Source organism: Pogona vitticeps, chromosome 7, assembly GCF_051106095.1.
Source record: "Pogona vitticeps strain Pit_001003342236 chromosome 7, PviZW2.1, whole genome shotgun sequence".
Taxonomy (NCBI): Eukaryota; Metazoa; Chordata; class Lepidosauria; order Squamata; family Agamidae; genus Pogona; species Pogona vitticeps.
The window spans coordinates 17,009,266-17,032,427 of record NC_135789.1 but is presented as its reverse complement, the minus strand read 5'-3'; the positions used below and the strand labels follow the sequence as shown (position 1 = coordinate 17,032,427).

The 23,162-nt window shown below is 49.0% G+C and overlaps 2 protein-coding genes across 3 annotated transcripts; one reads left to right on the top strand and one right to left on the bottom strand.

Annotated features, from left to right (window-relative positions):
• Positions 1 to 886: 886 nt before the first annotated feature.
• Positions 887 to 12,382, top strand: FSD1 (fibronectin type III and SPRY domain containing 1). Of its 2 annotated transcripts, XR_012080610.2 has the most exons (14): positions 887 to 1,619; positions 3,274 to 3,369; positions 3,834 to 3,965; positions 4,496 to 4,597; positions 5,017 to 5,039; positions 5,706 to 5,827; positions 6,508 to 6,717; positions 6,874 to 6,972; positions 7,607 to 7,766; positions 8,284 to 8,363; positions 9,012 to 9,263; positions 9,734 to 9,822; positions 10,412 to 10,604; positions 10,793 to 12,382. XR_012080610.2 is itself a non-coding variant. In XM_020794262.3 (13 exons), the coding sequence occupies exons 1-13, from the start codon at positions 1,167 to 1,169 to the stop codon at positions 10,520 to 10,522; spliced, it is 1,929 nt and encodes a 642-aa protein (XP_020649921.3). In that variant the 5' UTR covers positions 887 to 1,166; the 3' UTR covers positions 10,523 to 12,382. The 2 variants fall into 2 exon arrangements, 1 of the variants encoding a protein (XP_020649921.3); XM_020794262.3 differs by having other exon boundaries at positions 10,412 to 12,382.
• STAP2 (signal transducing adaptor family member 2) lies at positions 12,253 to 22,158 on the bottom strand. Its single transcript, XM_020794274.3, has 12 exons — positions 21,697 to 22,158; positions 21,340 to 21,411; positions 20,449 to 20,580; positions 18,388 to 18,444; positions 17,819 to 17,949; positions 17,259 to 17,390; positions 16,512 to 16,581; positions 15,854 to 15,956; positions 15,245 to 15,328; positions 14,773 to 14,937; positions 13,400 to 13,483; positions 12,253 to 12,866 (listed from the first exon to the last, which is right to left on the bottom strand). The coding sequence occupies exons 1-12, from the start codon at positions 21,790 to 21,792 to the stop codon at positions 12,808 to 12,810; spliced, it is 1,185 nt and encodes a 394-aa protein (XP_020649933.3). The 5' UTR covers positions 21,793 to 22,158; the 3' UTR covers positions 12,253 to 12,807.
• Between the last annotated feature and the right edge of the window lie 1,004 nt (positions 22,159 to 23,162).

Here is a 23,162-nt window from a genome sequence, read left to right as displayed (position 1 = left end):
TCACATTTAGTGGTTTAGATTTTTTTTAAGCGCTGTGGTCATACAGAGAGATCTACAGAGTTCGAACAGGAAACCGCAAGATGGTGAGAGTCCGAGGGGGAGAGAGGGAATAAAATCATTCATTTATTTCCCACATCATGTCGTATTCAGGGCTACTAGGTTTTCTAGAAAAGACAAGCTGGATTCAGAGCCATTGGTCAGATTCTTTTTTTCCCCTGATTTTCTGCAGGAAAAAAAAAGGCTGATCCCACCAGAAGCAAAAGAAGCAACTCCATCACTAAAATCTTCATGAGTCATTTACTTGCCTCGTTGGGCTTCCTTTCACTGTTTCTCACTCTGTCGCCCTTCCCAGCATGTTCACAGTTTTTAGGGATTAGCTACGTCAGTGTGTTATAACAAAACAAAACAAAACACAACAACAAAAAACCTCCCTAAGGCGTCTTCGAGAACCTTAAAGACCAGGAAGATTGATCTAACATCCACTTGGAGGCGGTGGTCCATCTTTGTGCATGTGCAGAGAGCAGCCCTAAGCATTCAAAGATAAGTACAACTGTCAGTAAAGAAAAAAACACACACACATCTGGGCGAATAAAACTCTTCGGTCTTTCATGGTATCCTTCTTGCTTCAGTTTTCAAATATTTCACTTACTGTTCATGTCCGCTTTTTGGGGGGGTTATGCTCAGTTAATGAAATAACAGCAATCTTGAAGGGCAGAACTGGAAGGCACCCTATGGATTTGGGGTCTGACCCTGTCAGGAGGCCCAGTGGGGGAATTCGAACTCCCAACCCGAGGTTCCTCAGCTGGAGGCGCAAGTCCCTGAGCTGATCATGTCTTATCAAATGTACCCACACCATGTCAAGAGTATTCTGCCTCTTGGGCTCATAGAAACATCGGGTGCTGAGCCATCTTCTCCAGCCTCCGTCCATTTGGCCACGGACGTGCCATTCACCCTCCATTCCACGGTAGACGTGGCTCGAGAGAACGGGGCAGGACGCAAGACCACCTCGGGTGAGCTGAGCCTGCTGGAGAAGCTTGAAAAGTCTGTAATCTCTGACAACTTTAACAAAAATATATTTCCTCCTACAAGGGTCTCAGAATGAGCTAAAGAGACTGAGTTTCCTCCATATTGAGTTTTGGTTTTTGCATAGCAGGCACGAATCCTGCATGAATCCTCTCCGCTGCCTTCAAGAAAGATCCACTGCAGACATCAGGGAGCCCGGCGGTGGCTTGGCTCATGTCCTTTCTCCCTGCTCTTTGTCGCTTTTAGGTCCCCCCCCCTTTGTCTACAGTGTTCCAGTCTTTTTTTCCCTGTGTGTGTGTCTCTCTGTGGCCAGGACTACATTTCCCAGCATGCCTTCCAAGCTGTGCAGGGAGGCTGGGTGCTCAGCCTTCCCCCTCCCCTTCTCCCCCCTCAGCTTTGTTAAACCCACAGCCTGGGCTGGAGGTGGGGACCGTCATCGCCAGAACACCCCCCCCCTCCCAACTTCATTTTCTTTCCAGAGCCTCAAATTTTGGGAACTGAGCTCCAAAAAAACAGAAAGAGAACCAAAAAAAGAAAAGGAAAAAAGCAAGGAAATCCAATTTGATTCCAGACTTCCAGCCATGGAGGACCAAAAGGTAACGATGCTGAGAGAGGCGGGAGGCAGGCAGGAAGGAAAGGATACAGCCATGGCTGGACCGCAAGGGGGATGAAAAGATGCTCCGAGCTGGGTCGTTGATTTTAAAAAGCCGTCTTGGCCTCTGAATCGCTGAGTGCCAAGTGGGATTGGAAGATGGGTTTCTTACCTTTTTGTGTGTTTTTATGCCCACCTTGATCTCACCGGCTTGTTCCTCACCTGCTTTGTCATTTCCTCCTTGGGTTCTTGAGAAAAGCCTTCAGGGCTGGGCAGGTGAGGAAGCAGAGGTGGGGGGAGAGGCCTTTGAAGGAAGGAGGCCTATTTTTACTTATTTTGGAAACATCCATGGGGAGATGATGGAGGGTGATCCTGGAAGAAAGAGATGCTGTGATCTGACCTGTCTCCCCATCTCTCCTCACTTGTTAAACTTAAGTCCCGAAATCAAAGTCATGCGTTGTTTCTTTAGCATCTGGTACGGAAGCAAAAATGTTGACGCTGAGGCTGTCATCCTAGGCTTCCCTGCGAAGGACCGTCTTGCTGAGAAAGGTGGAAGGTGGCAGGAGAAGAGGAAGGAAATGCGAGACAGACAGACTCCCGAAAGGCATGAGGTTGCTTTGAAAGATCCCCGAATTTAGAAAAGTAGCGCATCAAGGCGCAAACCCCCTGATCCTTGATATGCTAGAGTTCTACATGGCGGGGATTGTCCTTTTAACGGATCGTGTCCGTAGCGGAGGGCCAGATGACACCAACGTCGAAAACGCGATTGGTTTGCATTTCATGTTTGGTAAAGAGGAAAAGAAGGAAATTTAGGGGTTCTTGGCAGCTGGGGAAAATCTTTGCAGTTGGCCTCAGGTGGATCAGGTCCACCAGATTCCACGTGGCCCCGAAGCTGGAAAGGTAGTGAGTTATTCCCTTTGGGATTATGAGGGTTTTATTGCTAGCGGAAGGAAAAAAAGAACAATTCTTATGGGATTTTCTGTCTCTGTGCCTTAATAACGTGGCTAGGTTCCCGTGGCCCTTGATTTAGGAAACTAAAGATGATTGCTTTGCCATGGCTCCACCTCGGTTCAGGTGGTGGGAAGTTATCAGGTTTGGGAGAAAAGGTGGGAGGGAGAAGCAGTCCCACGGAGTGGATGATCTGATCCTAAGCTTCTGGCGACATCTGACATTGATAATCCCTGCCATGTAGAACTCTAACCCCCTCAAGGATCGGAGATGGGTGGGTCTCAGCTTGAGATGCTGCTTTTCTAAGTTCAGGGATTTTTCAAAGAAACTTCATATGACCACAGCATTCTGTACTAGAGGCTTTCCGGCCACCTAACCTATGACTTATTCTCTTTAATTATTATTTATTGGTTCCATTTATATCCTGCCTTCCATCTAGCTTGCACCTTATACCTCCCTCTGCTTTTGTTCTCACGACCGCCCTGCAAGGTCAGCCGGCTGCATTTTTCCCCCACAAAATTTTGGAATAGCTTGTTTTGAAACCATGCGATCTTAAAACTTTGTTTCTTCGAAACAAACAAACAAACAAACAAACAAACAAACAAACAAACAAATAAATAGGCCAATAGATAGGTGGAAATCTCAGCCCCTCTTTGCCCAGATAAAAACGGGATCTGTTCATTTTGTGGCTTTCCTCTCCTGTTTCCCAGGAGGCTCTGAGGAAGATCATCACCACCCTGGCCGTGAAAAATGAAGAGATCCAGAATTTCATCTATTTGCTAAAGCAGATGCTCCAAAACGTGGAGGTAAAGGGGGCAGAACGCGGCCAGATCTGGGTGTGATCGTTTATGTCTTGCCTGCAATGTCTCAGCATTCCCTCTAAAGACCTCAAGCTGCGATACATGGCTTTGTTCCTCAACATTGCTGTTTCTAACCCTCCCTGTGGATGCTGAAAACCGTGGATAATAGTAAACACTCTTATAATAGTGAATGCTGTACATAGCATGGCCTGTAGAGACGTCTTGTGGCCAGTTGTGGGAAAGTGATTGTTAGAAATACATATTTCTGGGTTGTTGTTTTTTCCCATTTCATGTTTTTTAGTATTTTCAAAGCAGGCATAAGTGAATTAGTGGATACTGATCCCATGGATAAGGGGGACCTACTGTATTCCGGGAGTTTTGCAGCGGAAGAATGGAAATAAAGGCTGCAAATGGCGAAATAGCACCTCTACGGTTCTCCTGTTTCACTCAGGTTTGTTTGCTTCCACCAGGCCAATTCGGATCGGGTCCAGAAGGATCTAGAAGGCGAGTTTCAGTCACTCTACTCTTTACTGGATGAGCTGAAGGAAGGGATGATCATGAAGATCAAGCAGGATCGAGCCAGCCGGACGTACGAGCTCCAGGTAAGAGGGAACTCTGCTTTTCTTCCCAGACCCTCCACTTGCTTGAAACAGTTGCCTTCAAAAAAGAAAAAAAAATCTGTTCTTCAAAGATACACTGCGGCAGGCCATGGAGGTTCCATAGAGCCATTCCTCCCAGCCATGATTCCTCCCTTAAGCCCATCTCTCTCTCTCTACCTGGGCACCTTGATCTTAAGGATATCGCAGCATTCCTGGGATAGCAGGCGTGGGCTGAAGGGGCCTTTCCTTGCTGTGCAGCACTCCATGTCCCATCATCCCCCAACCACAAGCTACTCCAGTTGGGTCTGATGGGAGTTTTGCTCACACGGTAAGGGAGGGAGAGATGTGTGAGAGAGAGTGACTCTTCTGTTGGTTCCAGTGGATGGGGATGTCGCTGTGAAACCGTGCACTCTGTGCATGCCCAGGAGCCCTCTGGTTTTGCTCAGGCGCTCTTTCCGTTCGAACAGTGTGTGCGAAAATCCACGCATAGGTTTTTACTCTGCCCCCCTTTTTTTTGGCTCGCCGTGGCACAGAACCAGCTCGCCGCCTGTGCGAAGGCTCTGGAGAGCTCGGAGGACTTGCTGGAGACGGCGAACCAGACCCTCCAAGGTGCGGAAAACCACGATTTCAACCAGGTAAAAAGAGGAAAGGGGGAGAGGAAAAAAAAAACAAGAGCGAGGCTTTGCCTGCTGAACCTCCCAGCACACTGACCCCCAAGCACCGAGCTGTGTTCCCCCCCCCAAAAAATGGTTCAGCAATGGCGTAAAGTTCGGCCCAAAACCCGGAGCGGATGGACAGTGGCTGTGACATGGCGGCTGCCCCGATTCCTCTGCGGGTGAGCAAGGAGGGGGAAAATATTCAGATTTACAAACGCAACATGCTTGATGCGCTTACACAGGCAAAATAGGAATGCATGGGTTTTTCTGTTGGGTTGTCCTAAATGTTGCTGTTTCTGGCCCATTCTTCTGATGTCCCTGTTTTCTCTCTTCCTCCCCTCTCTTCCATTTCTCCCTCCTGCCTCCCCTTCTCCCTCTTTCCTCACGCTTCCCCAAAGGCGGCGAAACAGATCAAAGACAGGTACGGGGCCCGCCCAGGACTGTACATCGACAGGGCTGGCCTTTTCCCCCCCTTTGAACATAAAATGGTGCCCACGGTACTCTACCTGGTCCTGGGTTCCAGAGCTGCTCAATCCCTCCCATCCCCTGGTTTGGGATGCTGTGGTTTGATTCCCATGCCCTTTTCTTCTTTTTTTGAGGCAAGGGGCCTTAGGGAAAAATCTTAGGCACATGCTCAGAGGGGGCCTTTATCCTTATTTGAAACTTTGTCTCAATAATTCCCCTCCAGTCGGCTCCCTGAATGATTATAATTGTGGTCACTTCCTGGTAAGCCCGAGGCACTCTGCGCGTGCCTCCGGGTCCCTCAATCCCAGCTTTCCAAGTGTGTTTTTAAACACGCCCAGAGACAGTGAGGGGAAGGCAGTTTATCTGTCCTTTCTGGCCAGCCTGCAGAAGCGGGTGACTCCGCTTCCATGGGGGCGCGAAAGCCAGTTCAGGATTTACTCTGCACCACACCAGAACTCTCCAAGGTGCTGAATCCGATCCCTTTCATAAAGGCAGGTCAAGTCACCCTTATTAACCTCTGAGAGTTGGCTAAATTCTCTCGGGGTCTAAACTTTGGGATCTATTTTGTCATCATCCTTCATCTCCCCACCCCCATCCCTGTCGTCTCCTCGGCATCCCGCAGCGTGACCATGGCCCCCGCCTTCCGGCTATCACTCAAAGCCAAAGTCAGCGACAACATGAGCCACCTGATGGTCGATTTTGCCCAAGAACGCCGGATCCTGCAGTCTCTGAAATTTTTGCCAGGTAACTTCGGGAGCGGCTCTGATGGGAAAAGGGGGTCTGTGGGGGTCACGGCGCCAAATGGAGATGGAAGGAGATCAAGGTTCTAGCCCTCCTTTGGCCAAGAAGAAAACTGGGTGATCTCGGGTTGGTTGTCATCTTGTCAGGCTGTCGTGATGTCACTGGAAATTGGTGGGCTTTTCTTCCCTGGTGAAAGCGTACCAGGATGTTACAAACTTGGACTAGCTATGGACTTGATGATCTATAGGGTCCCCTTTAGCACTGGACTTGATATATAGGGTCCCTTCTACCTGTGATCTATAGGGTTCTTTTTAGCTGTGGACAATCTGTAGGGTCCCTTCTAGATGTGGACTTGATGATCTATAGGGTCCCTTCTAGATGTGGACTTGATGATCTATAGGGTCCCTTCTAGCTCTGCAGATCAAAGATGATGATGGTGATCTTCTCCACCTACGGCTCTGTGGAAACAGAAAAGCAGTGGCGGGGTGGGACCCAGCAGGAGCTTCTTTTGTAGTCTAGCGCACTTGACCCATTGGAAACTGGGGAGAGGCTGGTTCCGAAAATTTGGGCAGACCACGGGGTGGGGGTGGGAAGACATGAAGCCGCTGAAAGGAAAGGCGGGAGCCAGGAAGGGTCAGCTCCAGGCAACGCTGGTGACCCTCCCATTTGGCCGTCCCCCCCAGTCCCCAGCGCGCCCGAGATCGACCTGGCAGAATCGTTGGTGGCCGACAACTGCGTGACGCTGGTGTGGAAGATGCCGGAAGAGGACAGCAAAATTGACCATTACGTGCTGGAGTACCGCAAGACCAACTTCGAGGGGCCACCTCGGGTGAAAGAAGACCAGCCCTGGATGGTGATCGAGGGCATCAAGGAGACCGAATACACCCTCTCCGGTCAGGCGGGGGGGATTGGACCCACAGTGGGCAGGGGTGTTTGTGTGTGTGTGTGTGGAGAGAGAGAGAGAGAGAGAGAGAGAGAGAGAGCCCTCGCTCCGGAAGTCAGAATGACCTCTTTCTGAATGGATGCCATTTTTTTAATCGCTTCCACAGGGCTGAAGTTTGATTGGAAATACATGAATTTCAGGGTCAAAGCATGTAATAAGGCAGTGGCTGGGGAGTTCTCTGAGCCTGTCACCTTGGAGACGCGAGGTGAGTTCCTTCCTTCATTCTATTCATCATCAGCTTTTCCTTCCTTCCTTCTTTCCTTCCTTCCTTCCTTCTATCCATCATCAGCTCCTTCCTTCCTTCCTTCCTTCCTTCCTTCCTTCTATCCATCATCAGCTCCTTCCTTCCTTGCTACCTCTGGGAAGTTTGACCAAAAACCCGGAGTGAATTCACCAGCACCACAAAATCGGGACCACCCGCACCTCTATGGTGAGGATGCTGTGTTGTCTGAAAGCAGCGAACACAAGGCTAGGGACCAGTGGAAACTGCAGCAGAATTTATGTGCCACATGGGCAACCCTTAAATATTATTTCAAGAATTCAGTTTTTTAAAAAGCTGATGGCTTAAGTCTGCTTTGAGAGCAGAGGTTGTGAGCAAATTTCTGAATCTAGTTTGCTAGATAGCTCAAGGGTTGAGGTCTCTCTGGCTGTGGAGCCAGAGGTTGGGAGTTCGAATCCCCCACTGGGCCTCCTGGACAGGGGCCGGACTGGATGATCTCTAGGATCCCTTCCAGCAATGCCGTTCTATGATGATGATGATGATGAAGTCCTTTCCGGTTGTTGCTGTCCTACAGAGCCGATCTCGTGAGGGGAATAAAATCCTTTGCTTTCGTTTTCAGCCTTCATGTTCCGGCTGGATTCCTCCACCAGCCACCAGAATCTCAAGGTGGAAGACCTCAGTGTGGAATGGGACGCCATGGGGGGAAAAGTGCAGGACATCAAGGCTCGAGAAAAAGACGGGAAGGGCCGTACCGCTTCGCCAGTGAACTCCCCAGCAAGGTACGCTCGCTCGGGCCGTCTCCTCTGGCCTAGCAGGACACGACACAGAGAGGCCACAGCAAAGAAAACAATCACAATACAGAAGGATCCCCGTATCCACTGATTGACTTATCCGCTGTCTGAAAATATTTTGAAATATTAAAAGAAAAATCCTTTAAATACAGTATCTATTTTTAAAAGATGAAGTTACCAGAACTGGACACTAGACGGAGCCAGAGACCATGCTATGCATAATGTTCACTCTACCAATAGTGTTCACTATCATCTGCATTTTTCAGTATCCACGGGGAGGGGGCAGATTGGAACTGATCCCCTGTGGATACAGGAGAACCGGCTAAGAGGGAGCTAGGCCTAGCTTCCTGTTTCTGTCCCAGTGCTAGCTGGGAGCTTTCTTTCTCAGCAGGAAACTAGGTGGAGTCGTGCAGGTTGGCGTCTTGAACCCAAACTCCACGGTCATTATTTTGCATGCCAATGCTCCCGTATTTCCTTCTTGTCTTTCCGTCCTTCTTTCGCGCAGGAGCCTCCAGTCTCCAAAAAGAATGCCCACGGGTCGAGGGGGACGGGATCGCTTCACCGCTGAATCCTACACAGTATTAGGTAAGACGGGCCCTTTTGGGTTGCCAACTTTAGACCCAATTGAGGCGCCTCTCCTTTCCGCTCGGGTTTTTCCCCGTCGGGGAGCAGCTGAGCGGAGCCAATTTGTTGGTGGGGCAGGGAAGGTTCCAGAAAGTCAAGGGGCGGAGCTAAAACCAACATTCACATGTATGGGAAGAGTCATACGGACAGGTTTACTACACGGACAAAGTTCGGGAATGTTCTGATCTCTTTTTTTAAATCACTTTTTAAAAAAGTACTATTGAAGACGATATATTTTTTATACGCTGTATTTGCCCAGTTGGCTGGAATTCGGCGGTTGTGAAGGATTAACAATTTAGGACCGTGCGTTTCTGATCATCGTTCCCCAATGTGGCCTAGGTTTTTGTGTTTCTTTCCCTAAATTTTGACAGGGATAATTTGGATTTCCAGACGAAACTCTGCATCCGCTTAAGAGAAAGTGCAGTGAAATCTGAACCCAGAAGGGTGTCCCTTTGGAAAATGGGAGGGGGCCGGATCCAGCCACAGAGCTTGTGGTTCCAAACCCCCCCGGTGCACCCTCTCGGTCCGTGTTATCTCAAGAAGAGGTGAAGGAGCGTGTCCCTTTCCGGATCCCGCGCCCAACGGGGTTTCTTCCCTCTCCTGCCGTAGGCGACACATTGATCGACGCAGGCGAGCACTACTGGGAGGTGCGCTACGACCGGGATAGCAAAGCCTTTGCCGTCGGCGTGGCGTACCGGAGCCTGGGCAAGTTCGACCAGCTGGGGAAGACCCCGTCCTCCTGGTGCCTCCACTTGAACAACTGGCTCCAGGTCAGCTTCACCGCCAAGCACAACAACAAAGCCAAGCTCTTAGACGTGGTGGTCCCGGATGTCATCGGCGTCTACTGCAATTTTCACGAAGGTGAGGTCACCACCCAGCGAGTAATCACCGGAGAGGGTCAAGGGAAGGTTAGAGAGAAGGCAGAGGAGTTTGGTGGTCACCGAGGGCAGACGCTTCTTTTCCTATCTCCGCGAGATCAGCATTCACAATTTCATTTGTTTTCAAATATTAAAAATGTCAAAAGAAAAAAAAACAGGAATATGTATTTCCATGGTGTAATGACCAAAACTGGCCACAAGAGGGCGCCAGATTCTTTGTGGAGTGTAGGGTCTCTTGTTATCTGCAGTTTTTGGTATCCGCAAGGGGGGGGATGTGGCTTGGAATCAATCCCAGGAGGCTAGGCTAGCGGGATCTTGCGGCACAATCTGGCAAGGTTTATTTGGGATCTCCTCTCTCCCACTTCCTTGGGCTCACGCCGCAGACTGTGGATCTATCTCTTCCTGTCCTGAACGAACCCACTTCGTCTCTTCCCCCCTCTCGCTCACTTCTAGGCTTCCTCTCGTTCTACAACGCCAAAACCAAGCAGCTTCTGCACACCTTTCGGGCCAGATTCACCCAACCCGTTCTCCCAGCGTTTATGGTAAGAGGTTTTGGGCCGGGAACGAGGCTGTTTTCGCGGTGGTCAAAAAATTGCAAAGAACCGCAGCTTAATAATGTTCAGGGAGAGGCAAGTCAGAGCAAAAGTGTACACATTGACAAAGGGTGTCGATTCCTCCTCTCCTGGTGACCTGCAGCAATCGGACCTAATAACGGCAACGGAGGGCAGAGAATGGGGTGAATTTGGAGCAAGGGAGGGCAGATGTGCAGAAATCGACAAGTGAGCATCGGCTGTCGGTGGGATGCGCAGATAAACCAGAGGCGGTGAAAAATGGCTTTTCAGATGTCATTGGATGTGGCTCCCATCCTCCCCATGGATGGGGGATCATGGGAATTGTAATCCATCCTGCTTTTAAGGTCATTGCATTGAGAGAGGATTGGGCGATATTGGGGGCAGGGCAGCTGTGAGCCTCCCGGGGTGGTGTAACTCCCGTCACCCCTGAGCTGGGGATGATGGGCGTCGTAGTCCCAAGATGTCAGGAAGGGCCAAAGGTCCCCGCTGCAGGAGCAGCCGGTGGCCTGGATTCCGAGATTCCCCCCCCCCCCTTCTCTTGCTCTCTTTTTTCACGTAGGTCTGGTGTGGGAGTTTCCACGTGTATTCTGGCCTGCAAGTCCCCAGCGCGGTCAAATGCCTTCAGAAACGGAACAGCGCCACCAGCAGCTCCACCGCCAGCTTGTCTTAGGAAAACTACGCCGCCCATTCGCCCCGGGAGAACGCCAGCCTCGCCACCTCCCAACTTTCCGGGGAAACAGACTTCTCTTGCAGTATTATTATTATTATTTTTCTTCCCAAAATGAGTGCGGTTTTTCCCCCTCTGGAAGGAAACACTTGGATTTCCGAGTCTCAAAACGGACTGGAAAACCTTCCCCAAACCTCCACGCCACGAATGTATTATGGATTATTTTATCTGTCTACGATTGTAAACCACGTGTCTTGCTGTTGTCCGCTGGAGGTTTCTTTAAAGGCTCCTGCTGCCAAATCCCCCACTTCTTGCCTTCAACAGGAGCCCGGGCGGTGGGTATCGTACGGATCAAAACGCTGCGCCCGCCACTGGGTGCAAGTGTGTCTGCATCTCTTCCATGCTAGGTTTCTTTTTTCATATTCAAATCCGGCATTTGGCTGTTTCGCACCCGGCACTCTGAGCGAGGCCAGTTCATTGCAGGATCAGCTCTGGGTTTCAGCCCGATTTTTTTAAAAAGCAGTTCTCCAAGGGACTGGAGTGGCTTAGGAATCGAGTTGCGCCTCTTGGACAGCTCTGGGAAGTGGAAAACCCAGAGTGGATTCGCTGCTCCCTTGATGTGGGACACACCAGCATTCATCCCCCCCCCAAAAAAAAATCTCAGTAAGGAGTGAGCCACGAGGGGAGGGAAACTGGATGGGAGCGGGACGAAGAGGCCAACCTTTGGGTATGACAAATTTGGCTGTCCGAAACCTGTTTCACTGCAGTTTCTCCGATTGTTCGCGCAAATTTCCAGCATTGTCGGAAAAGGATCTTTCGGTTTGGCCCCAGTTCAGCCCTAGAAGTGATTTACCTAAGAGTAAACCCCCACAGATCCCGCTGGGATGTCTTTCTGAGAGCACACCACGGTTCTGCCACGTTTGTCCTGCCTGCTGCTCATCCTTCTTATTTTCTCCATATCATGAGGGATAGCAACTTAAGTTTTATTTTACTGCAGAAGTGGAGAGGTCCGGGGTGGGTGGGTGGGAAGCATGCATGAATCTGGGCGGTTGTTTCCAGTCTCTCCTCTGATGAGGGAGATCCTGGCAGGCAGGTCCGTCACACTTCCTTCCTATCTCAGCCACCATGAGGGACAGAAACTTGGTTTCATTTGAAACAGAAAGCTGAGTTTTTCGGGAGGCTGGCAGCTCAACGTTGACATTATATAGGGCCACGGTGCACCAAGCCCCTTTGCTAGGTCTCCTGGGAAATCAGGGTCATGTCTCTAATGTAGGTTACAATAGGAACCCCCGTATCCACGGGAATTCGCTCCCAAGCCCACACCCCTCCCTGTGGGTCCTGGAAAATGCAGAATGCTATTTTAAAAATGAATGTCATACATAGCATGCCTCTGTCTCCCTCTAAGGACCAGTTCTGGTGACTTTAATGTTAAAAAACAGGTATTGGGGGGGGATTATCCTTTAAATATTTTAAATATTTCCAGACCGTGGATAAGCGAATCCGCGGTTATTGATCCTGTGGATACGGGGGGCCCTACCATATTTGTTCACTTCCCCCCTTTGGTTTGGTTCACCCCACCTGAAATAATGCATGCAAGGTTCCAGACGGTAAAGTTCGGGAAAGGGATGGGCTCCGGACTACACATCCCATTATCCTCTGGTTGAGATGGCTGTGGATTCTGGGCCTTATAGACTAAAAAAAATGCATCTTTGTGAATGTCAAGGGAAGAAAGGTGAGAGTCTAGAGAATTTTATTTTGAATTAATATTTCTGTTTGAAAAATTTGTGTTTTTACTGTCTCACTACACACACGAAAACTCAGCTTCCGGCCTTAATAATAAACTTTAGATTTATGCATAACCCACCAACTTGCTGTGTTTGTATGTGGACTGGGCGCCGATGCATCTTTTCCATGTCTCAGTGCCCGGTGGGACTCTCTGTCACAAGATGAGATCAGGCCATCCAGCTTAGCTATTTCCCCTGTGGAACGTCTGCCGGCTCTGTCGAACTCTTACCCCCCCCAAAGCAAAAAGATCCCACACACATTGGAAATAAAGAGAATCCGGTCCTCATGATTTTGACCGAATTTTCAAATTAAAAAAAATTCTGGATGGCTCAAGCCACACCCTTGGGCCGTTTAGCTCAGAGCTGTGAAATCAAATTGAAAATTTGCCTTTTTCTTGCAAAAAAGGAAAAGCAATGGTTTATATCTCGGAGTCCAGAGATGCCCGAAAGCGCGAGTTCGAGAGCACTGATCCTTCTCCCTGAAAGCCAGAGGCTGGCGGGTTCTCATTCTTGAAGGGTGGCCCTCCGTTCCTGGAGTTTCCGCTCCAGCTCCTCAGACATGCCTACAGAGAGACAACATGGGGGAGACCTTGGTTTGTAGGTTTGGCCTTCTTAGGCCCAGTGGCCCTGAAGTATTTACGTGCCTCGAGGGACAATGACAGAATAAACCCTTCTTTTCTCTCCTCCGTCCTCTCTCTCCCCCCCATGGAAAAAAATCAGGATTAATTATTACATTTAATTTCCTCCCTTGCTGGTCATTTTATTGAGGGGGTGACCTCCCCTAAATTTTCGGCTAACCCCTCGCTGTGACTTCCAAGATGGCTGAATGTCTGCGCGTTCTGTGTGGTTTCCCGTCTCTGGTGCGAATCTGCGAATCTTCGCCTGCGTGTGTGTGTGTGTGTGTGTGTGAACATTCACTGTTTCCTCGGGACTCTCTCTGGCGCCCCTACCTCTGCCCGACAGGACCTCCCCCCTCCCGTTGCCCCACCAACCATACTACCTTGCAGGGTTGTGTGTGAGAAACATGCCCCCCCCCGGTTCTCTCTGTGCGTGTCTTCCCTCAGCCATCCCACTGGTGAGTGGGGTGTTGACTTACCAATTGAAAAACTTCTGGGGAGCGACGCCAGGCGGCCGGAGGTTCTTTGAGTCACTTTTGGGGGGCTTCTGAAGACAGGTGAGGCTGCAAAACGAGAAACCCCCAAATAACACTAGTGGAGCTTTTAGGAAAAGATTCAGGAGCTATAAGTGTCGCCTTGACTTCCCACCTGTTATGTGTCTCCTTTCGGCTGAATAGCTCAGGGGTCTGAGTCTCTGGCTGTGGAGCCGTAGGGTTGGGAGTTCGAATCCCCCCTCCCCACGGGCATCCCAGGAGAAGAGCCAGCCTGGGTGGCCTTGGGCAAGCGGCACCGTCCCAGAGCGCCCCCTAAAGGAAGGGAATGGGAAAAAACCACCTGGGTATTCCGTCTACGGGGAAAACCCTGAAGAGGGTTGCCATCAATCAGAATTATAATGATGATGGCTGGTTGATTGCAGAGTCTAAGAAAATAAGTCTTAGGTTGTGAGAAAGGGGTCAGTTTCTGATTTTTAAAAAGCCTGGCTTCCTGGCGTCCAGAAGATGGGGTCCTCACCATCTTGGCCACATCTCGGAGGACGAGAAAAACACCCGTGATGCCGTTTAAAAGGATCCGGAAGAAGGGACCCCGAGCCTTACAAAAATATGGGACATAAACATCCTCGAGGAAGCCAAAGCTTGGGTTTGGCTCGACCGAATCTGTGTTCTCCATTCCGATGGAAGGTACGATGTTCGACGAGAAAACACAGCAAAGAAAAGAGAAAGCCTTTTTCTAGCGAGGGCAAGCCACGCCCCCCCCCGTATGAAAAGGGTCTGTTGAAAAAAAATGCAGGTTTCTCTCCTGCTAAGACGGCTATTTTAAATGTATTTTCCCTGCAATGCATGATGCAGAAGGACCTCTGTATCCACGGGGGGTTGGTTCCAATCCCCCCCCGTGGATACTGAAAAATGCAGATTATTGTGAACACTATAGGCAGCATGATCTCTTGCTCCGTCTCATGGCCTGTTCTGGTAACCGTCCCTTTAAAAATATACATTTCTCGGATTTTTCTTTTAAAATATTTTTCAGACCATGGATAGGGGAATCAGTGGATATTGATCCCGCGGATAAGGGGGTTCTGTTGTCTTGATTGTTGTTGAAGTGTTGAAAAGTAACTTCCCCTTCACATTGTGGAAAGGATCTGAGCAAGTGCGGATTTTGAGGGGTGGGGAGAGAATGTTTTCTGTTTCTGCTTCCCTTTTGCATCTTGACAAGAAGGAACTGGCGAGAATTTGAATTTAACATTTGCTAATGCTTTCGTTCGCGCAAAAGTAAAACCAGAGGAAGGAAGGAGTTCAACGAAAGTTGTGGAAAAACACTGCGCCCTTTCCAAGCGCGGTGGACCTCCTTGACTCACCGTCGTTCATGTAGGTCTGCTCCAGGGGATCTTCCTGCATGTAGACGTGCTCGGGTTGGTCCTCTCGGCTGGGGACTGGGGACTTAACTGGGGGGACTGGTGGAGGACGGGGAAGAGGTGGTCGGTCTCTCGGGGGCAGGGATGGTTTTTCTCCTCCAGGGCTACCTGCGAGGCAAAGCGGGCAAACGTGAGGTTTGTAGACTTCAAGGATGGTTGAGTTGGTAGAGGCATCAAAAGGTCATCTAGTCCAGCCCCCAGCCATGCAGGAATTCCTGGAGGATGACAGCCGTACAGGAATCCACAACAACAGAATCTCTAATCTAAAATAATAATAATAAAAAATAGCACTCCTTAGGATAAGAAACCCAAGAGCGTTCACTAAAGGCAATGGGGAATTTGAGGGCAGCACAAGCACCAGGTCCTCAACGAGGAGCTGGGACGAATTCAGCTTTCGGATGAACTGTGAAGGTACCTTTCAGATGTTTTGGGGGCGCCCCAGCCGTCTTGGCCGGCACTGAGATGCTTTCCCCGCTTTCTTTATCCATCTCCATGATCTCTGGGGAAACAAAGGAGGCAGAAAAGAAGGTCAGGACTCAGGAGAAGCCATTCCTTCTAAGTCCCGGATGCGAGAGAGACCGCAGAACACACACTCTAATGCCAAACTGTAAAATGGTTCAGCTGATCTGCAACCAATGCCGGTTCTTTATTATTATTATTATTTTTTCTGAGTGAGGAAGGATGAGGTTGAGAAAACGAAAAGATACATCAGATCAAGTTTCATACGGTCATAGACCAAACGTACAAGTAAATGTACCAAAAACAGTAAAAAGATACATCACGCTTGGTTATTCCCAATGTATTTTACTCAGAAGCCGAGCTGGGGCAGAAGTCTGTTCTTATTTTTTCTAAGTAAGCCCTTTATGTAGATTGTTGCTCTGGGGCTCCCTTCCTTCCTCCTCCTCCTCCCAAGTTGAATAGTGTTTTCCCTCATTCTTGTGAAGATTTTCTCTCCCAAGGCTCCGGAGGAACATTTCTGGCCTCAAAGGAACCCCCACCCCACCCACCCCCCAAAATCACCTACCCAACGTCATGGCGTAGCTCTCGTCGACGGACAGTGGAACCAGGACCCTTTTGCTGTTGGTCACGAAAAACTCCACCACCTGGGCGAGCGACGAACAGCGGAACTGGGGAGGCGGCGAAGGAGATGGGGGTTGGGGAAGTTAAGCGCCTGCTCCAATCAAGCGTTTTCAGATCATTTCCCTAAGGCTCCCAAAACGGGAAAGCAAAACAGGGCCGGGAAGCATTGCGCCCGTTTTGTATTTTCATCCGAACTTTCCGAAAGGGGCAAAGGGACTGAAGACGTTGTTTCAGAATCTGATGGTGGAAGGAAAAGTGAAACGGGCCAGTTCCGTCCCGCTGAGTGGCTGGAAAACGATCTGGATTTAAAGGCCTTCCTATTTCTGGTATCAAATTAACTCTTTACGACTTGAAATTCTGATTCTGATTATTTTGATAAAAATCGTAAGTTTGGTTTAAAAAATGAGCATAATCCTGTGAAGCTTTTCCAGGGGTTTTGACGAGGCAATGTGACTTTAAAGAAAAACGTTGGAGGCAATGAAACTAACCTTGAACCTGTGACCTCCAAAGGAGAGACACTACAAATCCCATTATCCCCAGAGAGCATGCCCTAGGCTTAACCATTGAGGTAGCTGAGACCCACACCTCCATCACCCCCTTACCGGCTCTTCCACATCAATGATGTATTCTCCACAATCCACCTGGATTTTATAGTGCTTGACAGTGACGGTTCTGCAGTGGGAAGATAAAATGAAAGTCCATCATCATCATCATCATCATCATCATCATCATCCTCTTAGAACTGTGGAGCAGGAAGAGACCCCTAATGATCATCCAGTCCTGTCCCTATCAAGGAGGCCCCGTGGGGGATTCGAACTCCCAACCTCTGGCTCCACCTAAACCCCTGAGCTATCCAGCAGTTTAGCAATCGTTTTCCTTAAAAGGGTTTCTCCTTAACCTTCTAGCAATGGCTTTGCGTAAGGTATCCTTGTATCCACAGGATCAGTATCCACAGTTTCATTTTTCGGCTGTCTGAAAATATTAAAAATATTAAAAGAAAAAAGAAAAGAAAAATACAGCATGTATTTTCAATATGTTTTTACCAGAACTGAACACTAGAAGGAGCCAGAGATCATGCTCTGTGTTCTTGTCAGTGAAGAATAACATGGTCTCTGTCTCTCTCTAGTGGCCAGTTCTGGTAATACATGGAGAAAATACTGTACTGTTTTCTGGATTTTTTTCTTCTTTTATCATGCTATATATTGAGTTTGCTATTATCCACGGTCTTCAGCATCCACAGCGTGCTTGGAACCAATCCCCTACAGATTCAGGGGTCCCACGGTCATTGGTTTCCATGGTTTACAGTCCCCCATCAAAGCCAGCAGCAGAGCTGGGCCAGAGAAACTCACCCGTTCACGTCCTGCCGTGTGGTCACAGAGATGCTTTTCCCGTCTCTACCGGGCCGTAATAACATATTTCCGCAGTTTTCATTTTTCTCCAGAAGCACCTCGGCCTCTGTCCGAGAGACCCTGAAGAAGCAGCTAAAGCACGGAGGTGGGCGATCAGAGGTATTGCAAAATGGCAACACAGTAGCAGGCAAAAAAACCCCATGCCTGGCATAGCCAGACTAAAATGGTATGGAGGAACAATATTCTTTTTTGAAAAATTTACGGCATTCTTTTGAGCCCAACCGGAAGCCCGGGCTCCCATCTCCCCTTGCCCACCGCAAATCAGCTGGCTTTCGTTTTCGGACCAAGCACGGGGAGGCGAGGAGAAAGCTTCCCTGCCTGGTTGCTCGGGGCATGAAGCTTTGAAGGAACTGTGTCTCTGGAGGGAAAAGGGCCACCCTCACCAGCAGACACCTTTCTTCTTCAGATTTGACCTTAAATCAAATCTGCCATCAGGATTTGGGCCAGAGGGATGTAAGGAAATTAAAATTAACAGCCCTGTCCTGTATTTATTCACTCACCTTGGAAGTTCCTTCTCTTCTTTCACGTTGGGTTGGCTTGGCTTGGAGCGACGCTGTTTCTCCTTCTCCAGAGCTTCGGACAGCATATAAAGGTGTCCGGGAAGCAACGTCAGAGTAGAAGGCACTTTCAGCTGAGGAATGAAGGACACCAGATGGGATGAGAGGACATGCCGCAGGCAGATGAGGAGACCAGTGTTGCCACGCAGACAACACTATTTTTGGGGCCAAGGTTAAAAGACGTTACAAACACCAGGGATTTATGGCATCATCTGCCCTGCAATTTGAATTCCTGGTTGCTTCCAAACATGGATTGAAGTGGTGAGTTGATGACACATTTTCCAGGGTGCTATGGTGGGCGATTAAGAACCATTAGCTTTACAAAAGACCCGCCCCTCCTCTATGGATACAGACCAATCCACGGGGTGAGGGTGAACGGCGGGGGGATCCCGCGGCGAGTACCCCACCCTTCCGAGTTTATCATGGAGCCGCGGGACAACTCTCAAATTGGCTCTCCTTGAACAAGAGCAGCACAGCGTTATTTAACAGAGGGGGTGTGGATTCGAACGCACCTCCACCACGGTGAGAATAATACCTCTCCACATCTCCCGGGACTCCAGGCTCTCCAGCTGAAAGGAAACACGGCCACACATCACACGGAGAAACAGATAATTATTGTGGTACGCTGCTCAGAGACCACGGGTCATGGCGCTGTTAAAAAAATCTTGTAAATAAATAAATAAATAAAAAGCATGAGAAATTTGCTAAGTTGCATGGGTGTGATCCCATTGCAAGGTAAGGACTCCCCTATCTGCAGGATCAATATCCACAGATTCACTTATCCGCGACTTAAAGTATGGAATAAAAAAAAACCCTCAGAAATAGTATTTCCAGAGTGTGGCCATTTAGGGAAGTAAAAAAAAAAACACCATAGAATGTACAGCATTCAATCTTTCTGCATTTTTCAGCATTTGGGTGGAGGGAGCCAATCCTCTGTGGATCACAATCTTATTTTACAAATGCCCAGAAAACTTGTTATACACTTGATAAACGAGGTTAGATCTATTCTAGCTGACCAGGAACTGGATGGTGTGTTAACGCTTCACCCATGCATGGAAACGGAGGTGGCTTTCGGGTCTGTTCAACGTGCAATGTTACCTGCTATTGTGTTATTGAAAAAATAACAATACAAAGTGAGGTCTTGCCAACCTAAAGATCTCCAGATAACCAGGACGTAGCCCCAGTCGATGGCTGTGGTTTTGTTTGCTAAACAGAGAAAAACAATCTCGTGACTTTAAAAATAACAAAACAAAACGAGGCAGAAAGAATTTGAGCTGGGTCCTTTAGAAAGTTTACTTCACGAATTACATACCGTATGAGATGCTCAGGCCGGCCTTTTCGTTACGCCGATAAAAGCACCACCTTTTGATCAGGGCCAATGAAAGAGGGTCATTGTGCAGCATAATGGAAAGTTAACCTGCAGAACTCTCTCCCACAGGATGGGGGCAAGATCTCCCCCGGTGGCTTTTAGAGAAAGCAAACCTTGCACCCTGAGCAGCTCCTGAGTTGTAGATCCACTACCCTTTCTCCGTATCTTTTCATGGCTCCTTAGAGCGACCCAGGTTGGCTGGGTAGCTCAGGGGACTTAGGTCTCTGTCTGCGGAGCCGGAGGCTGGGAGTTCGAATCTCCCCACTGGGCATCCCAGAAGCACCAGCTCCCTGTAGCCTTGGGCAGGCTGTAGTCTGTGCCTCCTCAAATGTTTCGACTCAAACCCCCTGAGACTTGAAGTAAAAAAAAAAAAATTCCTAAACCTGAATCTCCCCCCCCACTTCCCAAGACTCTGCACCGCTTTACTAACAGATCTTCGTTAATCTATGCATTCCAGTCCTCAAGCTGTTGTGTGTTTTGGGGAGGCTGTAGTTGTAGCAGGATTTGCCTCCCCGAGAGAGGCTGGCTGAAATTTGGTTGGTTTTATTAAATCCTCTTCTCTCCCAACCAACCTTAAAACTTCAATCTTTTCCTCTGACCTCCATAAAACAAGGCCAGGGCTTTACAATGGGGTCCCTACTTAAGAACTTAATCCATATTGGAAGGTGGTTCTCAAGTGGAAAAGTTCTTATGTAGAATCTGCATTTCCCATAGGAATGCATTGAAAACCATTTAATCTGTATCTGCTCTTTTCTGTCAATAGAAACGAATGGGAAGCTGCTATTCCGCCTTCTACCACTAGAGGGGGATATTTTTTTCTTTTTTTCCCTTAGGTCAGGGAATAGTGTTAAAAGCACTTCTGACGAAGCTAATTTTGAAGCAATGGACTGAAAACCAATTAATCCGTTCTGGCTGTTTTTTTGTTATGTAGAGGTGCGTTCGTACATTGAAGCATTAGTTCCCATAGGAACTAATGCAAAGCTGGTTAATACGTTCCTACCACTAGGGGCAGAAATTTTTTTTAACCTAAGATGACCTAAGGTTAAAAAAAGAGCAGGAAAGTTTTTTTTCCCTGTTCTTATCTTGGATTTCTGTTCTCAAGTAGAAGCAAAATTTAGCAAATGGAGCTGTTCTTAAGTGGAATTGTTCTTAAGTAGGGACGTTCTTAAGTAGAGACCCCACTGTATACAGAAAGACAGATTACCTTTAGCATCACTTCTCGTGTTCTCGTCTTCAGGGTCATCCTCACCCCTTCTGAGGACCAGGTTCCCGCCGTTCTTGGGGGGGTTTCGTCGGTGAGGGAGACGAAATCGGCCAGGTCAATTTTCTCAACATACTGGGGAGGAAGAGCGGGCAGAGTGAATCCCCAAGCGGCTTTGCTCTTCCGATTTCACGTCTTATCCACGACACGGCTCGGGCCCTCTATTGGGTCTTAAATGTACTCCTTCGCACTCGCTCCCCTTGGAAGGGCAACGGTGAAGGAACTTAAAAAGATAGGCGGGGTACAAATAGAATCAATCAATCAATCAATCAATCAATCAATAAAGTAAGATTGTCAAGAATAAGGAGGTGCCTTGGGAAACCAAAGATGAAGATCATCCAACATTCTTGTATTTCATCCCCCTGCATGGGTGTGAAAGCTGGACAGTGAAGATAGCCAGCGGAGCAGATAAAAAAATAATTCATTCAAAATCTGGTGCTGGAGAAGAGCTTTGCAGATACTCTGAACAACCAGAGAGAAGAACAAGGGGGGTTCTAGATCAAATCGAGCCTGAACTCTCTGTGGAGGCAACACTGTGGAAACTGAGGCTGTTGTAACTTTGGGTACACCCTGAGAAGGCAGGATTCCCCTGGAAAAGACCATAAGGCTAGGCAAAGCGGAAGGCAGCAGGAAAAGAGGAAGACCTAAGGTGAGATGGACCAGCTCTCTAAAGGAAGCCACGGCTTTTGAGTTTGCAAGAGGTGAGCACTGGTTTGGAGACTGGGCCGTTTGGAGGCCGCTCTTTCACAGAACGTCAAAACACCCCTCTCGTTTTGGCCCCACCGTCTCTGGGCCCGTTACGCCACACAGCCTCACCCTCCGGCGTAGCTTTACCTGGACATCCCGGCTGGCATTGTAGAAGTACAGAAGGAGTCCGTGAAGCCCAGCCCAGTATCTCTGGTAGTCCTAGCCAGCCGTCCCGGGTGGAGGGGGCACAGAAGAGAGGAGAAAAGATAAACAGTCACAAGAAAAGCAAAATCTGGGCTGGTTAGCCCAAATCAGGATCTGTGTTAAATTTTGGGGAGGGGGGTGTTTCAGGGTCCTCTTTTGCTGCCGGCAGGAGCTCTCTGGCCGAAGGACAGGATTTTGACCCCCCCTTTCCCGGTGGGGCCCAAAGGTGACCGAAACCCCCGGAGCGCGACGCTTCGAATTCCATCCGGTGCTCCGAGCCGTCCGGAAAGGAAACCTTACCTTTTCCCACGGGTTTTTCTTCTGCAGGAAGCCCTCGTAATAGTGGGGTGGCGGGGTGGCCTTCGGCTTCCTGGCCAAGGGGCGCGGGGTGGCCATCCTTTCCGCCCCTGCGGAGAAAATCCGGCCAGCGGGGAAGAGAGAGACCGAAACAAACCTCCTCCCGGGAGTTCAGAGTCCTCTACCAGGAAGCAGAAGGCAATAAATTATACCTGTATTTACTTCTGGCTTTCTGTCTTCCTTATTATTATTTTTTCTCTCTCTCTTTCCCGGTTTCCCCGAAATTCTCCCAGGCCCACCCCTTTCCGTTGGGCAGTTGGACCTTGGACGGAGAGGCGTTTGAGTCTACCGGCCACCGAGGGCGCGACGCCGGGACGGTCTCCTTCTCGGCTCAGCCTGGTCTGCTCTTTAGGGGTGTCGTCACGCCAATGGCAGGAGCAGCCGCCTGCATTGCCCTGGAAGAAAAATCGGGGCCTAGAAGCCACTAAATGACACAGAAAAAACAGATCAAGAGAAACCTCAGAACTTTTGTGTATTTTGTTGACCATTTTTAGGGTGACCTTTCTTGCTTCTTTTTGTATATTTTGTTAAGCTTTTAAATGTGGTCCCTTAAGGACACAAAATCCTTTTTTAAGGGAGAAAGGCAGGATCAAACAATTTTTTTAAAAAATGATAAATCTTTTGCTGGCATAGAAAATACTGCAATCATAACAGGGCTCCTGGGCATGTACAGAGTGCCCCATTATTTGTAAGAAGGATGTGGGGGAAAGTGAGGGTTGATGACAGCTTTTTTTTTACCCCATGAAAAGTCTCCTCTGGAGCCACTCGGGTTCTTGGGAGAGCTCAGGGGTTGAGGTCTTTGGCCGTGGAACCAGAGGTGGGGAGTTCGAATCCTCCACTGGGCTGCCTTGACAGGGGCTGGAATGGATGATCTCTAGGATCCCTTCCAGCTCTGCCGTTCTAAGATTATTATAGATTATTATTATTAAGAGGGTGGTTTCTTGGCCGGCAGCTCTCACAACCACACACCTGTCCCATCGCAAACTTTTTGACCCACGTTTCCTGACAGCTTGGCTCCGTTTCCTTCCCCTTTAAGAGGATTTTGATCTGCAAATATTGGCAGAGCAATCCAGGTTGGTTCTCTGCCAGGAAAAGAAAAAACCACAACACTTTGCCCAGTCCTATTGTTTATATGTTGACTCTCGTCTTGAAAGAAAAAGAAACATAAACCAACAGGTCAGACCTGTTAATTTTCTGCCCAGCTAAAAATGCAGAGCAGAGATTACAGGCCTTGGCATGTTTAGAAAGCGGGCGATCTCTGCGGTTGGAATCCCTGCCTTCTCTCGATAAAGGCATCTGGTCCTTTCAAACCTCAAGAAACATGTATTTGTTAATGGGGAAGGGACTACAGGTCCCAGAATCCTCCAACCTGCAAGGACAGGGCAGGCCAGCGGAGGCTGCCAGCTGGC